Here is an 18,510-nt window from a genome sequence, read left to right as displayed (position 1 = left end):
AGCTGCTTCCGAAGGCCTCCTCCCTCTACCTGCAGTCTTCGGTGGCTCCAGGCCTGCTGTCTGCCATTGCCTCCCTCCCTCCCTCCCTCCCTCCCTCCAGTGGCTCCTGTAGTGGGGGCCTTGCCTGCCTCCCCCTCCCCCCTCCGCACCCCTCGTCACCTGTGCCCCAGCAGAAGGACACTTCCTGAGGTGTCGGGACAGCGCTGGCGGGATCCCCACATGGCCAGCAGTGAGCAAGGCTGCTGAGTGGCCGCCCCACTGTCCCAGGGCAGTGGACAGACAGACAGGCGTTGAGAGGGGACGAGGAGAAAGATGGGGAGGACAGAGAGGCACCTGCAGACCTGCTTCAACTCGTGAAGCTTCCCCACTGCAGGTGGCGAGTGGGGGCTTGAACTCTGGCTCCTGTGCGTTGTAATGTGTGCGCTCAACTAGGTGAGCCACTGCCTGGCCCTTATTCTTAACTATTTCTAAATTGTTTTTAAATTTTTTTTTTTTTTTTACTATTATCTTTATTTATTGGATAGATACAGCCAGAAATCAAGAAGGAAGGGGGGAGGTGGAGAGGGAGGAGAGAAAGACGCCTGCAGCCCTGCTTCGCCACTCGCAAAGCTTTCCTCCTGCAGGTGGGGACCAGGGGGTTGAATCTGGGTCCTTTTGCATTATAACATGTGCTCAAACAGGGGCGCCACCACCCGACCCCTTGAAATGAGATTTTTATCTTACTCACTCGCACCGGAGGTAGCAGAGAAGCTAGAGGGTCGTCTCTTGCAGGTACATAGCCCACTCGTGCAACTTCTTCCTTTTCCCCACGACCTTTGGGACTTTGGATTCAGAATTCTCCTTCCAGGCTTCCAGCGTTCAGTTCTTGAATCAGTACGGCTTCGACTACAACAAGGTACTGTCTGTCCCCCGTCTGTCTGCCCCCTCCCCCCTTCCTGTCCTGGAGAGACCTGGCAGGAAAGGCCTTTCTTTGCCCCATCTCTGTGCCGAGTGACTCCTTGTTCTCCACCTGCCTCTAGTTTCTCAAGAACGGGATCCCCTACATGAACGAGGAACAGGAGAAGAAGGTCAAACACAACATCCTGACGGGCAACTGGAGGGTCCGCAGGTCCGGCCTGCTTCCGGGGGTCTGGGGGGTCTGGCTCTGTATGTCCCACACACAGGGCGGGTGAGCTGGTGCTGCAGGGTGGGAGCCCACACCGTTGCTTGCGGCCTTGTGGCAGCACTGGTGACTCCATCCTGTCCCAGAGGAGATGCTCACTGCCCTGAGGGACTGTGTGTTGTCTCGTCCAGTGCATTCTGGGTATGCAGAGTCCTGCCATCCCCCCAGATGTGGGCAGCACAACCCCGTCATCTGTGGTATGGGGGCTGCATTTGTGAGCTCCGCTGGCTGGGGGGGATTCTGGGACTCAGGGAAGTTGGGGACTCCCTGCTAGGGCTGGGGAAGAGGGTGGTGTCTGTCTTCACTGTCACCTCTGAGACTTTTTGTGTAGCTGGAGTACCGGACGCTGTTCTGGGGCAGGGTCTGGTTCAGATAGGCAGAAAGGGGGAGACCACAGCACCGGAGCTTCCTCTAGTGCCATGGTGGGGCTCCCATGTGGTGCTGGGGCTTGAACCAAGACGGCGTGTATGGCAAAGCACTTACCCTCCCCGGTGAGCTGGCTTTCTGACCCTGATCATTGAGTGCATCCCAACTTAAATCAAGGGTGGTCTTGATAGTGGGCTCCCTGCCTCAGTTTGAAGCCCATGTAACCTAGCCCCTACCCCAGCCCGGTCTTCTGTGTCCCATGAAGGCAGGCTCCTTCTCCTTTATTATTTATTTATTTACTTTTGCCTCCAGGGTTATCGCTCAGCTCTGGCTGATGTTGGTGCTGGGGACTGAACCTGGGCCCTCAGAGCCTCCAGCGTGAAAATCTTTTGCAGCACTACTATGCTGTCTCCGTGACTCTGTTGGTCTCTCTCATTAAACAAACAAAAACATCAAAGGCTTGGGGGGCTGGGGAGACAGCATCATGGTGATAGGAGTCTTTCCTGCCCGAGGCTCTGAGGCCCCAGCTTCCGTCCCCAGCACCACCATCAGGCAGAGCTGAGCAGGGCTCTGGGCTTCCTCTCGCTCTGCATCTTTTCCGCTTCAGATACCAAGAAATAATGAAAATGCTTAAACACATCAAAAATGTGAGAGTGACGTTCAGGACTCGCCCCCCCAGTGCCTCCCCATCCCGGTGGGGGGGGGTGCTGGCTAAGCACGTGACTGTGTGTCGGCAGAACAAGACGCAGCAAACACGGGCTTTGGTGGGGCAACCTGTCAGCTGGTGGAGATCCCCGTGAGAGCAGAGGCCTCCAGAGCCCTCCGCCACCAGCTCAGCCGGCCTCTGGTCCCACCGGCGCTCATCCGCTTTTCCTCTTTCCCTTGCCCCCCTCCCCCTGCCCCCAGCTCACTGGACAAAGACCAAATCAAGGTGGTGATTGACGAGGTGACACGGTGGCTGGACCTGGCCGAGGAGGGCGACTGGATGACGCTCCCTGGCATCACAGGTAGGCAGGAGGATCGCTGCCACCTCCCGGGCGCGGGACTCACAGCCGAGGCCGCAGGCCAGAAGCCCCAAGCCCCGGGCTTCCCTCCCTCTGCCTCCACGCTCACAGCCGCTGCTCTGGGAGTGCAGGGGCCACTTCCTCCTCCTCCTCAGACACGGCGCTCCTGGGGGTGTGCAGGGCCCTCTGTGTAGGCAGGAGCATCCGGCAGCTGCGAGCTGGCTCCAGGAGATACCCAAGGCCGCGGCTGGGGGCCCTGGCCTCTTCTCAGCCGTCAGGTCTTGAAGTAATGCTTAGAATCAGTGGCAGTGGCGAGACCCGTAAAGTGCGCGGTTACGTGGCTGGACCTGCGATCAAGTCAGGGGAGAAGTCAGGGGAGACTGCAGGTGTCTGTCTGTCTGTCTCTCCCTCTCCCCTTCTCCCTCCTCTGTTTCTCTCTGTCCTATAGAAATACACACATGGGGCCGGGCGGGAGCGCAGCAGGTCAAGCGCAGGTGGCGCCAAGCGCAAGGACCAGCATAGGGATCCCGGTTCGAGCCCCCGGCTCCCCACCTGCAGGGGGTTCACCTCACAAGCAGTGAAGCAGGTCTGCAAGTGTCTGTCTTTATCTCCCTCCCTACTCCCCCCCCCCCCGTCAATTTCTGTCTTATTCAATAAAATGGAAAAAGAGAAAGGGGCAGTGGATTCATAGTGCAGGCACTGAGCCTCAGCGCTAACCCTGGAAGCAAAAAGAAACAAAAATAAACATACATAAACATACGCGTATATATGGGCGATAACCCTGGAGGCAAAAGGAAACATAAACATACACGTATATATGGCCGCCAAGAGTAGTGGCTCTGCAGTGCTGGCATCGAGCTCCAGCAATCGCCCTGCTGACAGTAAATCAGCAAGCATCCTCACATGGCCTCACATGGCCTCACATGGCAGTCTGACTCGACCATCGAGGAAGGAGGCTTTGGGCCCTGACACAGAAGCCTGGGAGGAGGCCTCCCTCGGTCAGCGGGTGGCAGGCCAGGTCCAGAGCCGCCATCCATCCCTCGTCCCTCGCAGCTGTTGTTCCCCCGGGCCTGTCTGGGAGGCAGGGGGTCCGATGTGTGTGGGAGGGTCCCTGTGAGCCCCCTGTTTCCTCCCCGCAGGCTTCCAGGCCTTCGAGGTCCAGCTGGTACTGCGGCAGGCGCTCCCGGACATCTGGACCATGCTGTGCGACCAGGGGGTGAGTATGGGCCGGGGCGGGCGGCTGGCCTCCCTCCCAACCTCCTCCCGAAGGCCCGGGCTCCCTGGGAACCTTCCCTCCCCTCCTGGCTCCTTGCCTCTCCTTTCTGAGCTGAAAAAAAAAAAAGTATTGGGTTATTGGAAAAGTATTGTGTGTTTCTGTTTTTTTTTTTTTTAAATTTATTTTGTTGCCCTTGTTGTTTTATGGTTGTAGTTATTGATGTCATCGTTGTTGTTGGATAGGACAGAGAGAAATGGAGAGAGGAGGGAGACAGAGGGAGAGAAAGACAGACACCTGCAGACCTGCTTCACCGCCTGTGAAGCGACTCCCCTGCAGGTGGGGAGCCGGGGGCTCGAAGCAGGGTCCTTACGCCGGTCCCTGCGCTTTGTGCCACATGCGCTTGACCCACTGCGCTACTCCCTGTTTTTAATTTAAAAAAAAGTTTTGTTTTGGACACAAATTGAGAGGGAAGGGGAGATAGAGACAGGGACACAGAGACACGCCTCCAGCAGTGTTTCACCACTTGTGAAGCTTCCTCCCTGCAGGTGAGGACCCAGGACTTGAACTGAGGTCCTTGTACATGCTGGTGTATGCACTCAACCAGGTGCACCACCACCCAGCCCCCTTTCTCTCCCTCCCTCCCTCCCTGCCTTTTCTTGCCAGCAGGGTTATCACTGGGGCTCAGTGCTGCCCCCATGCTGTCACTGTTCCTCATGGTCCTATATTTTATTTATTTAGTTAATTAAAAAAAAAAATTTTCCCTTTTGTTGCCCTTGTTGTTTTTTATTTGCTGTTGTAGTTAATATTGTTGTTGTGATTGATGTTGTCATTGTTGGATAGGATAGAGAAATGGAGAGAGGAGGGGAAGACGGGGAGAGAGAGAGACACCTGCAGACCTGCTTCACTGCCTGTGAAGCGACTCCCCTGCAGGTGGGGAGCCGGGGGCTCGAACCGGGATCCTTCTGCTGGTCCTTGCGCTTTGCGCCACGTGCACTTAACCCGCTGCGCTACCACCTGACTCCCGGTCCTATATTTTAGATAGGGCAGAGAGAAAATGTGGGGAGACAGCGGGAGAGAGAAGGAGACAATAGCAGCCCTGCTTCACCACTCAAGAAGCTTCCCCCCTGCAGGTGGGGAGCGGGGGGCTTGAACCTGGGTCCTTGTGCATGGTAATGTGTGTGCTTGACTGGGTGCGCCACTGCCCCGCCCCTCATGTTTTCTTATGCAAAAACGCGTCCCGACTTTGCCGACAGCCCGGTATGATATTTATTAGATATTTGTTAGAGGGGCCGGGGCGCCGCTCGCCTAGGTGTGTGTGCTCTGAGGCGCTGAGCTGTCTCCACCCTGCCCCCTGCTGGCCGCCCGGTGCTCAGGGCCTCACCTCTGCCCCCACCAGGTGGTCGTGAAGAAGGTGAGCCGGCAGCAGCGCTGGTACCTGCAGAACATCTGTGAGCGAGAGAGCTGCTGGAAGGAGAAGATCCTGCTGTCGGCGCGGGGCTTCTCCGTGTTCTTCCAGATGCTGGTGAAGGCCCGGAAGGTAGGGGCCAGAGCAGCCCGCGGGGAGAGCGCACGGGACCTGGGTTCAAGCCCCGCTCCCCACCCTCGGAGGGAAGCTTCACGAGCGGTGAAGCTGGGCTGCAGGTGTCTCTCTTCCCGTCCTCTTCCCCCTCAATTTCTTTCTGTCCTATCGAGAGAAGGGGGGGGAAATAACGGGGTCAACACGGTGGCCACTGGGAGCGGTGGGTTTCTCCTGCAGGCACCAAGCCCTAGCCATGACCCCACTGGCAGTAAAATAGAAGTAGGGCTCTGGGCAGTGATGCACCCAGTTAAGTGCACACGGTTCAGTGCGCAAGGACCTGGGTTCGAGCCCCCACTCCTTACTGGCAGTGGAGAATCTTCACGAGTGGTGAAGTAGGTTTGCAGGTGTCTGTCTCTTTCCCTCTCAGTCTCCCCTCCCCTCTCAAGTTCTTTCTGTCCTACCAAGTATAATAGAAAGGAAAAAGGTGGTGGGGGGAGTGGTCACGAGGATTTATAGTACCAGCACATAACCCCAGCGATAAAACTGCTAGCAAGAAAGAAAGGAAAGAAAAAAAAAAAAAAAAAAGGAAGGAAAACATGCAAGACGGAGCGAGTATCCCTGGGCTTGGTGTCAGTGCTGGCTGAGGTGTGTGTGAGAGGGCCCCTCTGACAGCAGCAGGCTTCCTGGGGCTCTGGGCTTGTCTGCACGGATCTGGGGGACTAATTCCAGAAAAGATGGTCTGTGTGCGGTGCTGCCGTGGTGCCGGGCGGGGGTGCAGAGGCAGGGCCTAGGACCGGGCAGGTGTGAGGTCTCAGGTTCGATTCCTGGCACCGTGTCCTCTGGGGCGATGCCCTGCTTTTCTCCTAGTTCCGTCGCTAGACAGATCCCATCCATCCTGCTGTCTGTGGTCCCTTCCAGGCTCGTGGGCTCGCTGGCGGGCCGGAAACCAGCCGGCAGCTGGTGCGGTCTCCCCACTCTCGGGGCCCCAGCGTGGCCCTGGGCTCAAGCCCTTTGCCTCCATTCCTCCTCCTCTTCTTCCTCCTCCTCCTCCTCCTTTTCACATTCACTTGGGATTGAGAGGGAGAGGGAGAGGGACCTGTAGTTCTGCCTCACCACTCGCCAAGCTTTTCTCCTGCAGGTGGGAACGGGAGGCTGGCACCCAGCTCCTCGTGCCTGGTAGGGCCACCACCAGGCCCCTGGTCGGCATTTTATTTGACAGTTTGCTTTCCGTGGCTGTGGCTGGGTGGGGGGTGTGTGTGCGAAGATCACTGCGTGGTCAGACGTGGGTTCCTGCTCTTCGCGTCAGGACACTGCCGTGACCAGTGTCTGCTCTATTACTTTAAAAGGGAACCCGGCATCACTCGGGCATGCCGGGGATCAGACTGGGGAATCTGTGCCCGAGGGTCCAGTGGCCTGTCCCCGCTTCTGCTTGTAACGTTTCGCCCCACCCCTGTCCGTTTCCTCCAAGTAGCCCCTGGTGGGACATAACATGCTCATGGACCTGTTGCACCTTCACGAGAAATTCTTCCTGCCGCTGCCAGGTAGGAACACACCTGCACCCTTCTCCTCGGGCCTGCTCTCCAGGGGGCCCCAGCCACTCCCCACTCCCCTGGGGGGCCCAGCAGCCCTGTGCCAGCCACCCCCACCTGCAGGGGGAGACCAGGGTCTGTGAGGAGCAGAGCAGTTGAGTGCAGACTCCCCCTCCCCAAAATTGGTGAGTCTTTTCTGCTCAGCCCGGTGGGTGTGTGATTTCGTTCCCTGGAGCCACAGCACAGCCACACGGTGCTGGGACTTTGTGCTGGGTGCGCACATGGCAGGCAGGTGCCCTCGGTGGTGGTGAGCTGTCTGTCTCTCCGCCCAGGTTCAGGCAGAAACAGGGCTGGTGAGGGGGCCCGGGCCCCCAGAATGTCACTCGTGACTGTGACTGTGCGGAGTTTTCACACACTTGACCCTCGTGACTCCACTACTTTACTCAGCAAACTCCTCGTCCTCCTCCCCCTTCTCCTCCCCAAAGTGTTTGTTGACTTCGTGCGTTTTCTTCTTGTAAACACGCCAAGGTGGGGGAGATGGTCGGGGGTGGAAAAGGGGCAGGGGACAGCACACCCACCTCCCCAGCCAGTTCCCAGGACCTGAATCGCCTTGTCCGTGAGGCGGAGACGCCCATGGCACCCAGCGGGGAGATGGCTCAGGACACCATGCGGGGGCGGGCGGGCGAGGAGAGAGAACCCCGGGACAGCCGGCAGTCGCCCGCCTCGGTGAGCGAGCTCAGGTGAAAGTGTGCCCCCGAGACGGTGGCAGAGGAGGGCTCCTGGACCGCGGGCATCCTCACCCCGCCCAGAGGGAAGCCGCCCAATGCCCCGGTCTGGCAGGCTCACCACACAGCTTAGAGATCTGTGGATCAGCACAGACGAAGGAGTTCCTCAGGGTGGCGACAGGACCATGGGGCGTCTTGCTTTTCCGGCTGCTTCTTGTGCAGAGAACGTGACTCGAGGCCCTGGACAACCTCCCGGCTTAGCCTTCTGCACAGGGAGGGAGAGACGTCAGCTCTCTGCCCCAGCTCGCTCCCGGGCCTGCCCAGCTCCACGGTGCTCAGCAGCCGTTTCTCTTTCTTCCTTTGCTCCGGTTAGAGGGTGAGATGGAAGGTGTGAGTGAGAGAAGAGGGAAGGGGAGACACCGCGGTGTGGCTCCACCACTCATGACACCCCCACGTGGTTGCCTGGGGCTTGAACCTGGGCCCTTGCACCTCGTAATGTGTGCTCTCCAGGAGGAGGCGCCCGCTGACCCGAGAGTACATTTTAGAATCTCGACGCACAGCCATCTGGAACTTATGAATCGCTTCATCTGCGGCGGGCTCTTCTCGGTCCTCCTCTGAGCTGTCATTCGCCAGAAGTGACTCCTGGATGCCTGTCCCGGGGCGCCGCGGGCCGGCCCTTTGCACAGCGTGACGCTGCCATTGGCACTGGGCAGTGTCCTGGGCCTGGCGGAGCCCACCTGGTGGTTTGAGCTGTGGCGGCTCAGGCTTCCTGTTTGGTCTCAACTCCTATGCTTTCTTCACGCCAGGCTGGCTCCTTCTCTTCCCCTGTCTTCCCTGCAGAAAGCTACGATCAGTTTAAGCTGAATATCCACAACCTGTTTCCTGTTCTCATCGACACCAAGAATGTGACCAAGGATATCTGGAAGGTAACACGTGCAGGTGCTTGGGGTACGGAGTGCTTTAGACAGAACTCGCCTTCTCTCCCTCTCCCTCTCTCGTTACCAGGGTAATTGCTGGGGCTTGGTACCAGCACTACCAATCCATTTCCAGCACTACTCCTGGAAGCCATTTTTCTTTTTTAAAAAATTATTTTATTTATTAATGAGAAAGATAAGAAAGACGGAACCAGATATCACTCTGGTACATGTGCTGCTGGGGATTGAACTCGGGACCTCATTCTTGAGAGTCCAGTGCTTTTTCCACTATACCATCTCCCGGACCACCCATTTTTTTCCATTAAAAAATTTTTTTTAAGTTTTATTTGATGGGACAGAAAAATTGAGGGGGACCAGGAGGTAAGGAGAGAGAGAGAGAGAGACACCTGTAGACCTGCTTCACCACTCGTGAAGATCCCCTCATTGCAGGTGGGGAGTGGGTTTTTAATTTTTTAATTGGGGATTAATGTTTTACAGTCGACAATAAATACAATAGTTTTTACATACATAACACGTCTCAGTCCTCCACACAGTCCGCCCCGACTAGGTCCTCTGCCACCCGGTTCCAGGACCTGGACTCTTCTCCACACTCACCCACCCAGAGCCTTTTACTTTGGTGGGGAGTGGGTTTTTTTTTAAATAATTTATTTTTTTATTGGGGAATTAATGTTTTACATTCAACAGTAAATACAATAGTTTGTACATGCATAACATTCCCCAGATTCCCATTTAACAATACAACCCCCACTATGTCATTCATCATCTTTCATGGACCTGTATTCTCCCCACCCACCCACCCACCCCAGAGTCTTTTACTTTGGTGTAATACTCCAATTTCATTTCAGGTTCGACTTGTGTTTTCTTTTCTAATCTTGTTTTTCAACTTCTGCCCGAGAGTGAGATCATCCCATATTCATCCTTCTGTTTCTGACTTATTTCACTCAACATGATTTTTTCAAGGTCCATCCAAGAGCAGCTGAAAACGGTGAAGTCACCATTTTTTACAGCTGAGTAGTATTCCATTGTGTATATAGACCACAACTTGCTCAGCCACTCATCTGTTGTTGGACACCTGGGTTGCTTCCAGGTTTTGGCTATTACAAATTGTCCTGCCAAGAACATATGTGTACACAGATCTTTTTGGATGGATGTGTTGGGTTCCTTAGGATATATCCCCAGGAGAGGAATTGCAGGGTCATAGGGTAGGTCCATTTCTAGCCTTCTGAGAGTTCTCCAGACTGTTCTCCACAGAGGTTGGACCCATTGACATTCCCACCAGCAGTGCAGAAGGGTTCCTTTGACCCCACACCCTCTCTAGCATTTGCTGCTGTTCCCTTTTCTGATGTATGACATTCTCACAGGAGTGAAGTGATATCTCATTGTTGTCTTTATTTGCATTTCTCTGACAGTCAGAGACTTGGAGCATTTTTTCATGTGTTTCTCGGCCTTTTGAATCTCTTCTGTGGTGAATATTCTGTCCAAGTCCTCCCCCCATTTTTGGATGGGGTTATTTGTTGTCTTATTGAGTCTGGCAAGCTTTTTATATATGTTGGTTATTAAACTCTTGTCTGATGTATGGCATGTAAAGATCTTCTCCCATTCTGTGAGGGGTCTCTTGGTTTGGGTAGTGGTGTCTTTTGCTGTGAAGAAGCTTTTTAATTTGATGTAGTCCCATAGGTTTATACTTGCCTTAGTCTTCCTTGTAATTGGATTCGTTTCATTGAAAATGTCTTTAAAATGTATGCGGAAAAAAGTTCTGCCAATATTTTCCTCTAAGTATCTGATAGTTTCTGGTCTAACATCCAAGTCCTTGATCCACTTGGAATTTACTTTTGTATTTGGTGAAATACAGTGATTCAGTTTCATTCTTCTGCATGTTTCAACCCATTGTTTCTAACACCATTTGTTGAAGAGACTCTGCTTTCCCCATGTAATAGTCTGGGCCCCTTTGTCAAAGATTAGATGTCCATAGGTGTGGGGCCTCATTTCTGGGCTCTCAATTCTATTCCACTGGTCAGTGTGTCTATTCATGTTCCAGTACCAAGCAGTTTTGATGACAATGGCCCTATAATACAGTTTGAGATCTGGGAGTGTGATGCCTCCGGTTCTGTTCTTTTTTCTCAAGATTGTTTTGGCAATTCTAGGTCTTTTCTGGTTCCAGATGAACATTTGTAGCATTTGTTCTATTCTCCTAAAAATGTGCTTGGGATCTTGATGGGGATAGCATTAAATTTGTAGATGGCTCTGGGTAATATATTCATTTTGATGATGTTAATTCTTCCAACCCATGAACATGGAATATCTTTCTACTTCTTTGTGTCTTTTTCAATTTCTTTGAGTAGTGACTCATAATTTTCAGTATACAAGTCTTTCACTTCTTTGGTTAGGTTTACTCCTAGATATTTTATTGTTTTTGTTGCTATAGAAAAAGGAACTGATTTCTGGATTTCAATTTCTTCTAACTTAGTGTTTGCATAGAGGAATGCCACTGACTTTTGAATGTTAATTTTATAGCCTGACACCTTACTGTATTGCCTGATGATTTCCAAAAGCTTCTTGCTGGATTCCTTAGGTTTTTCCATGTATACTATCATGTCATCTGCAAATAAGGAGAGTTTGACTTCTTTTCCAATCTGTATGCCTTTAATTCCTTGCTCCTGCCTGATTGCTATGGCAAGAACTTCCAACACTATGTTGAATAGTAATGGTGATAGTGGGCAGCCCTGTCTGGTACCTGATCTGAGGGGAAATGCTTCCAGTTTTTCACCATTGAGTATGATGTTGGCTGTAGGTTTGCTATATATAGACTCCACTATCTTCAGGAATTTTCCATCTATTCCCCTTTTTTGTAGTGTTTTGATCATAAAGGGATGTTGTATTTTGTCAAAGGCTTTCTCTGCATCTATTGATATGACCATGTGGTTTTTGGTCTTGCTTTTGTTGATGTGGTGGATCACATTGATTGATTTACGTATATTAAACCAACCTTGCATGTCTGGGATAAACCCCACTTGGTCATGATGAACAATCTTTTTGATATACTGCTGTATCCGGTTGGCTAGAATTTTGTTCAATATTTTTGTATCTATGTTCATCAGAGATATTGGTCTGTAGTTTTCTTTTTTGGTTGTGTCCCTGTCTGCTTTTGGTATCAGGGTGATGTTGGCTTCATAGAAGCTGGCAGGGAGTATTCCAGTGTCTTCAATCTTCTGGAAGACTTTTAAAAGTAGAGGTATTAGTTCTTCTTTGAAGGTTTTGTAGAATTCATTTGTAAAACCATCTGGTCCAGGACTTTTATTTTTGGGGAGATTTTTGATAACTGTTTCAATTTCATTAGCTGTGATGGGCCTGTTCATGTTATCCACTTCCTCTTTAGTTTTGGAAGTTGGTAGGTATCTAGGAAATCATTCATTTCTTCCAGGTTCTCTAGCTTGGTGGCATATAGTTGTTCATAGAAGCCTCGCATGATATGTTGAATTTCTGCAATGTCTGTTGTGATATCTCCTCTTTCATTTACTATACGATTTATTTGGGTCTTCTCCCTTTTTTGTTTTGTGAGTCTGGCTAAAGGCTTGTCGATTTTGTTTACTCTTTCAAAGAACCAACATTTACTTTCGTTGATCTTTTGTATGGTTTTCCTATTCTCAATGTTATTTATTTCTGCCCTAACTTTAGTGATTTCTGTCCTTCTGGTTGCTTTAGGGTTCCTTTGTTGTTCTTCTTCTAGGTCTTTGAGATGTGCAATCAGGCTGTTTATTTGTGCCTTTTCTTGTTTCCTAATGTGTGCTTGTATAGCTATGAACTTCCCTCTTAGGACTGCTTTAGCTGTGTCCCAAATATTTTGATAGCTTGTGTCTTCATTTTCATTGAACTCTCAAAACATTTTGATTTCTTCCTTGATTTCCTCTTTGACCCAGAAGTTGTTAAGAAGTGTACTGTTAAGATTCCACATTTTGGGACTGTTACTAATCTTTTGTTGATTGTTAAGTGTTAGTTTAATTCCACTGTGTTCTGAGAAGATGCTTGGGATGATTTCAGTGCTCTTGAATTGGCTGATGCTGTCTTTGTGGCCTAACATATGGTCTATCCTTGAGAATGATCCATGTGGATTTGAGTAGAATGTGTATTCCAGTTTCTTGGGATGAATGACTGAAAATGTCCAATAGTTCTAGTTTATCTATCTCTTCATTTAGTTCCCTTATGTCTTTATTGATTTTCTGCCTGGATGATCTGTCAAGTTGAGAGAGTGGGGTGTTTAAGTCCCCTACTATGATTGTGTTACTGTTAATATATTGCTGTAGCTCTTTCAGTAGAAGTTTGATGTATTTAGATGGCTTCTCATAGGGTGCATAGATGTTAATAATTGTTAAGTCCTCTTGATTGACTGGTCCTCTGAGCATTAAGTAGTGTCCATTCCTATCTTTTTTAATCTTATCTATTTTAAAGTCTGTCATGTCAGATATGAGAATAGCTGCTCCTGCCCTTTTTTGTGGGCCATTGACTTGTATGATAGTTTTCCATCCTTTCACTTTAAGTCTGTGTTTGTCTTGTTGAGTTAGGTGAGTTTCCTGTAGACAACATATTGTTGGGTTGTGTTTTCTGATCCATCTTCCTACTCTGTGTCTTTTAATAGGTGAATTCAGGCCATTGACATTTATTGATATCAAAGATTGAAGATATTTTAACGCCATTCTTGTAGAGTTTTAGAGTATTTTGATATATGTCCTATTTGTGGTGGTCTGGTTGTTTATAGGAGCCCTTTCAGAACTTCTTTCAGGGCAGGCTTGGTAATGGTTGCTTTCTTCAACTGTTGCTTGTCTGAGAAGGTTTTGATGCCTCCCTCTAGTCTGAATGACAGTCTAGCAGGATATAGTATTCTTGGCTGAAAGCCTTTCTCATTGAGCACTCGATAGATATCTTGCCATTCTCTTCTGGCCTGTAGTGTTTGTATGGAGAAGTCTGCTGCTAATCTTATGGGTTTTCCTTTGTAGGTGACTCTTTGTTTTTCTCTTGCAGCCTTGAGGATCCTTTCTTTATCCTTATTCCTTTCCATTCTAAGTATGACATGTCTTGGTGTCTTTAGGTCTGGGTTAATTCTGTTTGGGACCCTCTGGGCTTCTTGAATCTTTATGTCTTTGGTGTTGTCTAGACTAGAGAAATTTTCAGCTATTATGGCCTGGAGAATGCTTTCTTCCTCTCCTTCTCTTTCTTCCTCTGGTAAGCCAATAATGCATATATTGTTTCTTTTGAAGTTATCCCATAGGACTCTGTTGTTGTTTTCAGCATCTCTTAATCTCTTTTTGAGATCTCTTACTTCTTTTTTAGTTGTCTCTAATTCATCCTCCATCTTGCTAATTCTGTCTTCAGCCTCATAGATTCTATTCTCTCTGCCCTCTACTGTTTTCTGGAGTTCATCTATTTTGTTGCCCTGCTCTGATACTGTTTTAGCTTGTTCAGCTAGTTGCCTTCTTAGCTCAGCGATTTCAGCTTTCAGCTCTCTAATAACCATGAGATAATTAGAATTTTCTTCCATATTCTCATTTGTTGTTCTTGTATTTCTGATTACAATTTTTTCAAATTCTTTACTCACTCCTGTTATTATTTCCTTAGCTAATGTTTGGATGTTGAACTTGTTGTTTTGTGCTTCACCCTCTGGAGGACTTTTAGCTGGACTCTTGTCCTGGTTCGAGTCTCCAATATTTTTTCTTGTTGTTTTAACCATTTTATATATTTTGTTATGAGTTCCCTTTATCAGTACTTTTCAAATTATTGATCACTATTGCCTGGATTGACTTGTGTCTAAGTAAGTTAATTAAAGGGTTTACCGTGGTGGAAGTTAACAGTTTTTTCAATCCCTGAGTTGGAGCTCAGTGGTTTAAGAGCCTCTTTTTTTTTTTTTCCCCTGTAGGCTATGGGAGCCTGAGGGCTTTTAAACTATCAATAGGCTTCTTAGCTTAATCACTGACTCCTGACCAAGAGATAAAGCAGGGTGTGGCAGAGATAATCTAGTGGTTATGCAAAGAGACTTTCACAGCCCCTCAGCTATGCCACCGAGGTATAGGTCTTCTCCTGAGTTTCCCGGTTAGCTCTCTGTCCCCTGGTGTCCCTCCCCGTTGCTGCTCCAGATTCTGAGGGTAGTAGCAATGGAGACTCAGAGTTGCACTTGGTGAGTCTCTGGGGAGTCCTTTCCTCCCTTCAGCTGTCCCCTTGTTGTGGAGCAGACTGGAGGTGGTGTCTCCACTGATAAACTGCTGGACTGTGAGCAGTCACTTAATCTCTCCTTAGGCCCCTCTCTCCTCTCTGTCACCAGCCACGCGTGTTTGTACTCACGGGTGATTTACTGGGTTCCTGTGGTCATTCTAGTCCTGTCTTGTTTCGGTCCCGGGTGGTCTCCTTTGGTATTCCTAGTTGATCCGGGAGAGGAGAGGAGAGGAGAGGAGAGGAGAGGAGAGGAGAGGAGAGGAGAGGAGAGGAGAGGAGAGGAGAGAAAGCGATCTGCTACTCATAGTTTCGCCTCCGGAAGTCGAATCCCGGGAGTGGGGTTTTAACCTTGGTTCTTGCACATGGTAATGTGCTTAACCAGGTCCGCCATTGCCTGCCCCCCTTTCTCTCTTTTTAGAAATTGTTCCTTGGAAGGAGTCGGGTGGTAGCGCAGCAGGTTAAGCGCAGGTGGTGCAAAGCACAGGGACCGGCGGAAGGATCCTGGTTCGAGCCCCCGGCTCCCCACCTGCAGGGGAGTTGCTTCACAGGTGGTGAAGCAGGTCTGCTAGTGTCTGTCTCTCCTCCTCTCTGTCGTCCCCTCCTCTCTCCATTTCTCTCTGTCCTATCCAACAACAACGACACCAATAACAATGATAATAATAACCACAACAATGGTAAAACAACCAGGGTAACAAAAGGGAAAAAATGGCCTCCAGGAACAGTGGATTTGTGGTGCAGGCACCAAGCCCCGGCAACAGCCCTGGAGGCAAAAAAAAAAAAAAAGTTCATTGGATGTGAGGGCGATCTGGCCACGATTTCTGTCACCCCACTGATTGCCAGAGTTGATTCGGCTGATCTGGCTGGCTGGGCAGGTGTCCCCTTCCTCCCTCACTGCTCCGTGTGCGTCCCTCCTGAAGCTGCGAGCTTGGTGGAAGAGGACAGCCTTCCCTGAACAGAGACGGCTGGTCCTCGGTCGAGGGAATAGGAGTAGCTGCGCTCCCCTGCTGGACCCTCCAAATAAGCTCTCAAGGTCCATTTGTAGGAGAATGTAGGGTAGTCAAGCTGCCAAGACTCCAGACAGTGTCTCCAAATGAGACACTGCATGTGGCCGTCTGCCTTTCTTTAAAAAAAAAAAAATGAAAAGAAGTCGCTCCTTGAGGGGCCGGGAGGTAGCTCGCCTGGTGGTGTCTTGCCCCTCCACACGCCACTGCTGCCTCTGCAGGGAGAGGAAGGTGGAAGTGTGTGTGCTGGCTCTTCTTTAATGTTAATTTTTTAAAAAACATTTATTTATTCCCTTTTGTTGCCCTTGTTTTATTGTTGTAGTTGTTGTAGTTATTGATGTCATTGTTGGCTAGGACAGAGAGAAATGGAGAGAGGAGGGGAAGACAGAGGGGGAGAGAAAGACAGACACCTGCAGACCTGCTTCACCGCCTGTGAAGCGACTCCCCTGCAGGTGGGGAGCCGGAGGCTCGAACTGGGATCCTTACGCCGGTCCTTGCGCTTTGTGCCACGTGCGCTTAACCTGCTGCACTACTGCTGACTCTCTAATGTAAATTTTTTTAAAAAGTACTTTTTAAAACATGTATGTATTAAAATATAGATATGATTTATCTTGGTGAAATGAAGTGAAGTTGAAAGTCACCAGAACCCTGTTCGCCTCTGGCTGATGGTGGTGCTGGGGATGGAACTTGGGCCCACAGAGCCTCAGACACAGAGTCCTTTGCAGAACCACCACTGTTTCCCCAGCCCCTTTTTAAAAGTTTATTTATCTTGGATAGAGACTGAGAAATCGAGAGGGGAGGAGGAGCTATGGAGAGAGACAGAGACACCTGCAGCCCTGCTTCGCAGCTTGTGAAGCTCCCCCCTGCAGGTGGGGCTGGGGGCTTGAACCTGGGTCCTTGCACGTAGTGATGTGTGCGCTCAGTCAACCAGGTGCGCCGCTGCCCAGCTCCTGTGGTGGTTCTTCTAGCCTGTGCCACTGGGTCACCTCAAGAGAGCCAAGGCCACCAGGAGCGGGCTGGTGGGGACAAGTAAGAGAGTCCGGGGAGGGGGAGGCTGTGGGCATCATGTCCCTGGCTTCGGGTGTGGTGGCCGATGCGCCCAAAGCTGACAGCAAAAGCTCCCATGTTTTCTTCCGGAATGGCAGGAAATGAATTTCCCCAGGGTTTCAAATCTTTCCGAAATTTACGAAGTCCTGAGCAGGTAAAGAAGCTTTTGGAAAATATTCGTGTATGTGTGTGTGTGTGTCTGTGTGTCTGTGTCGGTGTCTGTGTGCAGGGCAGGCTCTCTCAGCTACCCCGCGGGCCTGGGTATGAGGGAGCTTGTCTGGGAGGTGCTGGCGGTAGGGTGCAGCGGAAGGCAGTGCCTTTCAGAAATGTAGGGTTTTGGCTCTCACTGGGGCCTCACTGTTCTGGCCTGGCCTGGTCTGGTCTGGCATGGCATGTTATGTTGTGTTGTGTTGTGTTGTGTTATGCTGTGCTATGTTATTTTACTTTACTTTTTACTTTACTTTTTTTACTTTACTCTATTCTACTGCTCAGGGTTGATCAGGCTGATGGCTCACCCTCCTGACACTTCTTCTGTCCCGGTGATGGTGAGATGAGTTAAGACTCAAGAGTTTCTGTGGTGGTGTCCGGGTCTGTGGTCGCCGGCCTTGGCTCGCCCACCCTGGAGATGTGACACCCTCTGTCCTCTGCCTTCCTCTCTTCCTACTGCTTTGTTCCTCTTGTCGCTGTGGTTTGAGTCTCCATTTCTCTTTCACCTCAGATGAGCTCCTGGGAGTTGAGTTCCTTTGCTGCTTTTCCTGTGGCCCCGACCCTAACACCAGACTTCTTTTGTCCAGCTAGAGAGTGGGAGACAGAGACAGAGAGAGGAGAGACACCACAGCACTGTTCCGCCACTCCTGAATTTTCCTGTACAGTGCCCCATGTGGTGGCCGGGTGCTTGTGTGTGGGAAACTCTACTCTCTACTGGATGAGACAGCTCCCTGTATGTATTTATTTATTTACTTATTTACATCAGACCACTGCTCAGTTCTGGCTGACTTGTGATAGCTGACAGGCTGGGGATTGAACCTGGGACCTTTGGTGCCTCAGAGAAGTCCTTTTGCAAAACCATCATGCTGTCTCCCCAGCCCTCTTTTTTTTTTTTGTCTCTAGGGTTATCGATGGGGCTTGGTGCCTGCACCACGAATCCACTGCTCCTGGAAGCTATTTTTTCCCCTTTTGTTGCCCTTGTTGTTTTATCGTTGTTGTGGTTATTACTGTTGTTAGATTGATGTCGTTGTTGCTGGATAGGACAGAGAGAAATGGAGAGAGGAGGGGAAGACAGAGAGGGGGAGAGAAAGACAGACACCTGCAGACCTGCTTCACCGCCTGTGAAGCGACTCCCCTGCAGCTGGGGAGCCGGGGGCTCGAACCCGGATCCTTAGGCTGGTCCTTGGCATTTGGCACCACGTGCGCTTAACCCGCTGCGCTACTGCTTGACCCCCCCCAGCCCTCTTTTTTTTTTTTTAACCAAAAGATGTTTATTAAAAGAGTTCTTTATTGATTGACGAGGGGACCAGAGCTGCACGCTGGCCGACACGTGCAAGCCCTGTGCCCCACCGCTGTGCCCCTTGTCTTTATCTGCGGGTGACTGACTGATCTCTCCCTGGTTCCTTCCCTGCCAGTGACTTGAATCCCACCAAGAGTTCGGGGCCCGTGATCATTCACTCGAGCAAGTGTGCCAAGTACGGTAGGTTTCTGTGAAGTGGGCCGCCCACCTCACTTGGCAGAGGGGAAGTGTGGACCCCCCCCTCAGCTTCTGGGGGTTTGAGGTCACTGTCCCCCTCGAGGGGAGAGAGCATTGTAGT

At 50.6% G+C, this 18,510-nt stretch overlaps 1 protein-coding gene across 2 annotated transcripts in view; it reads left to right on the top strand.

The window, feature by feature from the left end:
- Window positions 1-18,510, top strand: part of PNLDC1 (PARN like ribonuclease domain containing exonuclease 1) — a 30,320-nt gene that overhangs the window by 7,235 nt on the left and 4,575 nt on the right. For both annotated transcript variants that reach the window (XM_060205061.1, XM_060205060.1), the window contains exons 5-13: window positions 772-895; window positions 1,020-1,108; window positions 2,435-2,535; window positions 3,672-3,748; window positions 5,145-5,285; window positions 6,739-6,808; window positions 8,362-8,447; window positions 16,804-16,859; window positions 18,328-18,392. In XM_060205061.1, coding sequence (XP_060061044.1) covers window positions 772-895; window positions 1,020-1,108; window positions 2,435-2,535; window positions 3,672-3,748; window positions 5,145-5,285; window positions 6,739-6,808; window positions 8,362-8,447; window positions 16,804-16,859; window positions 18,328-18,392 — 809 coding nt within the window. The remainder of the gene's footprint in view (window positions 1-771; window positions 896-1,019; window positions 1,109-2,434; window positions 2,536-3,671; window positions 3,749-5,144; window positions 5,286-6,738; window positions 6,809-8,361; window positions 8,448-16,803; window positions 16,860-18,327; window positions 18,393-18,510) is intronic.

Source organism: Erinaceus europaeus, chromosome 13 (assembly GCF_950295315.1).
Source record: "Erinaceus europaeus chromosome 13, mEriEur2.1, whole genome shotgun sequence".
Lineage (NCBI taxonomy): Eukaryota > Metazoa > Chordata > Mammalia > Eulipotyphla > Erinaceidae > Erinaceus > Erinaceus europaeus.
This window is presented reverse-complemented; position numbering and strand designations above follow the sequence as displayed.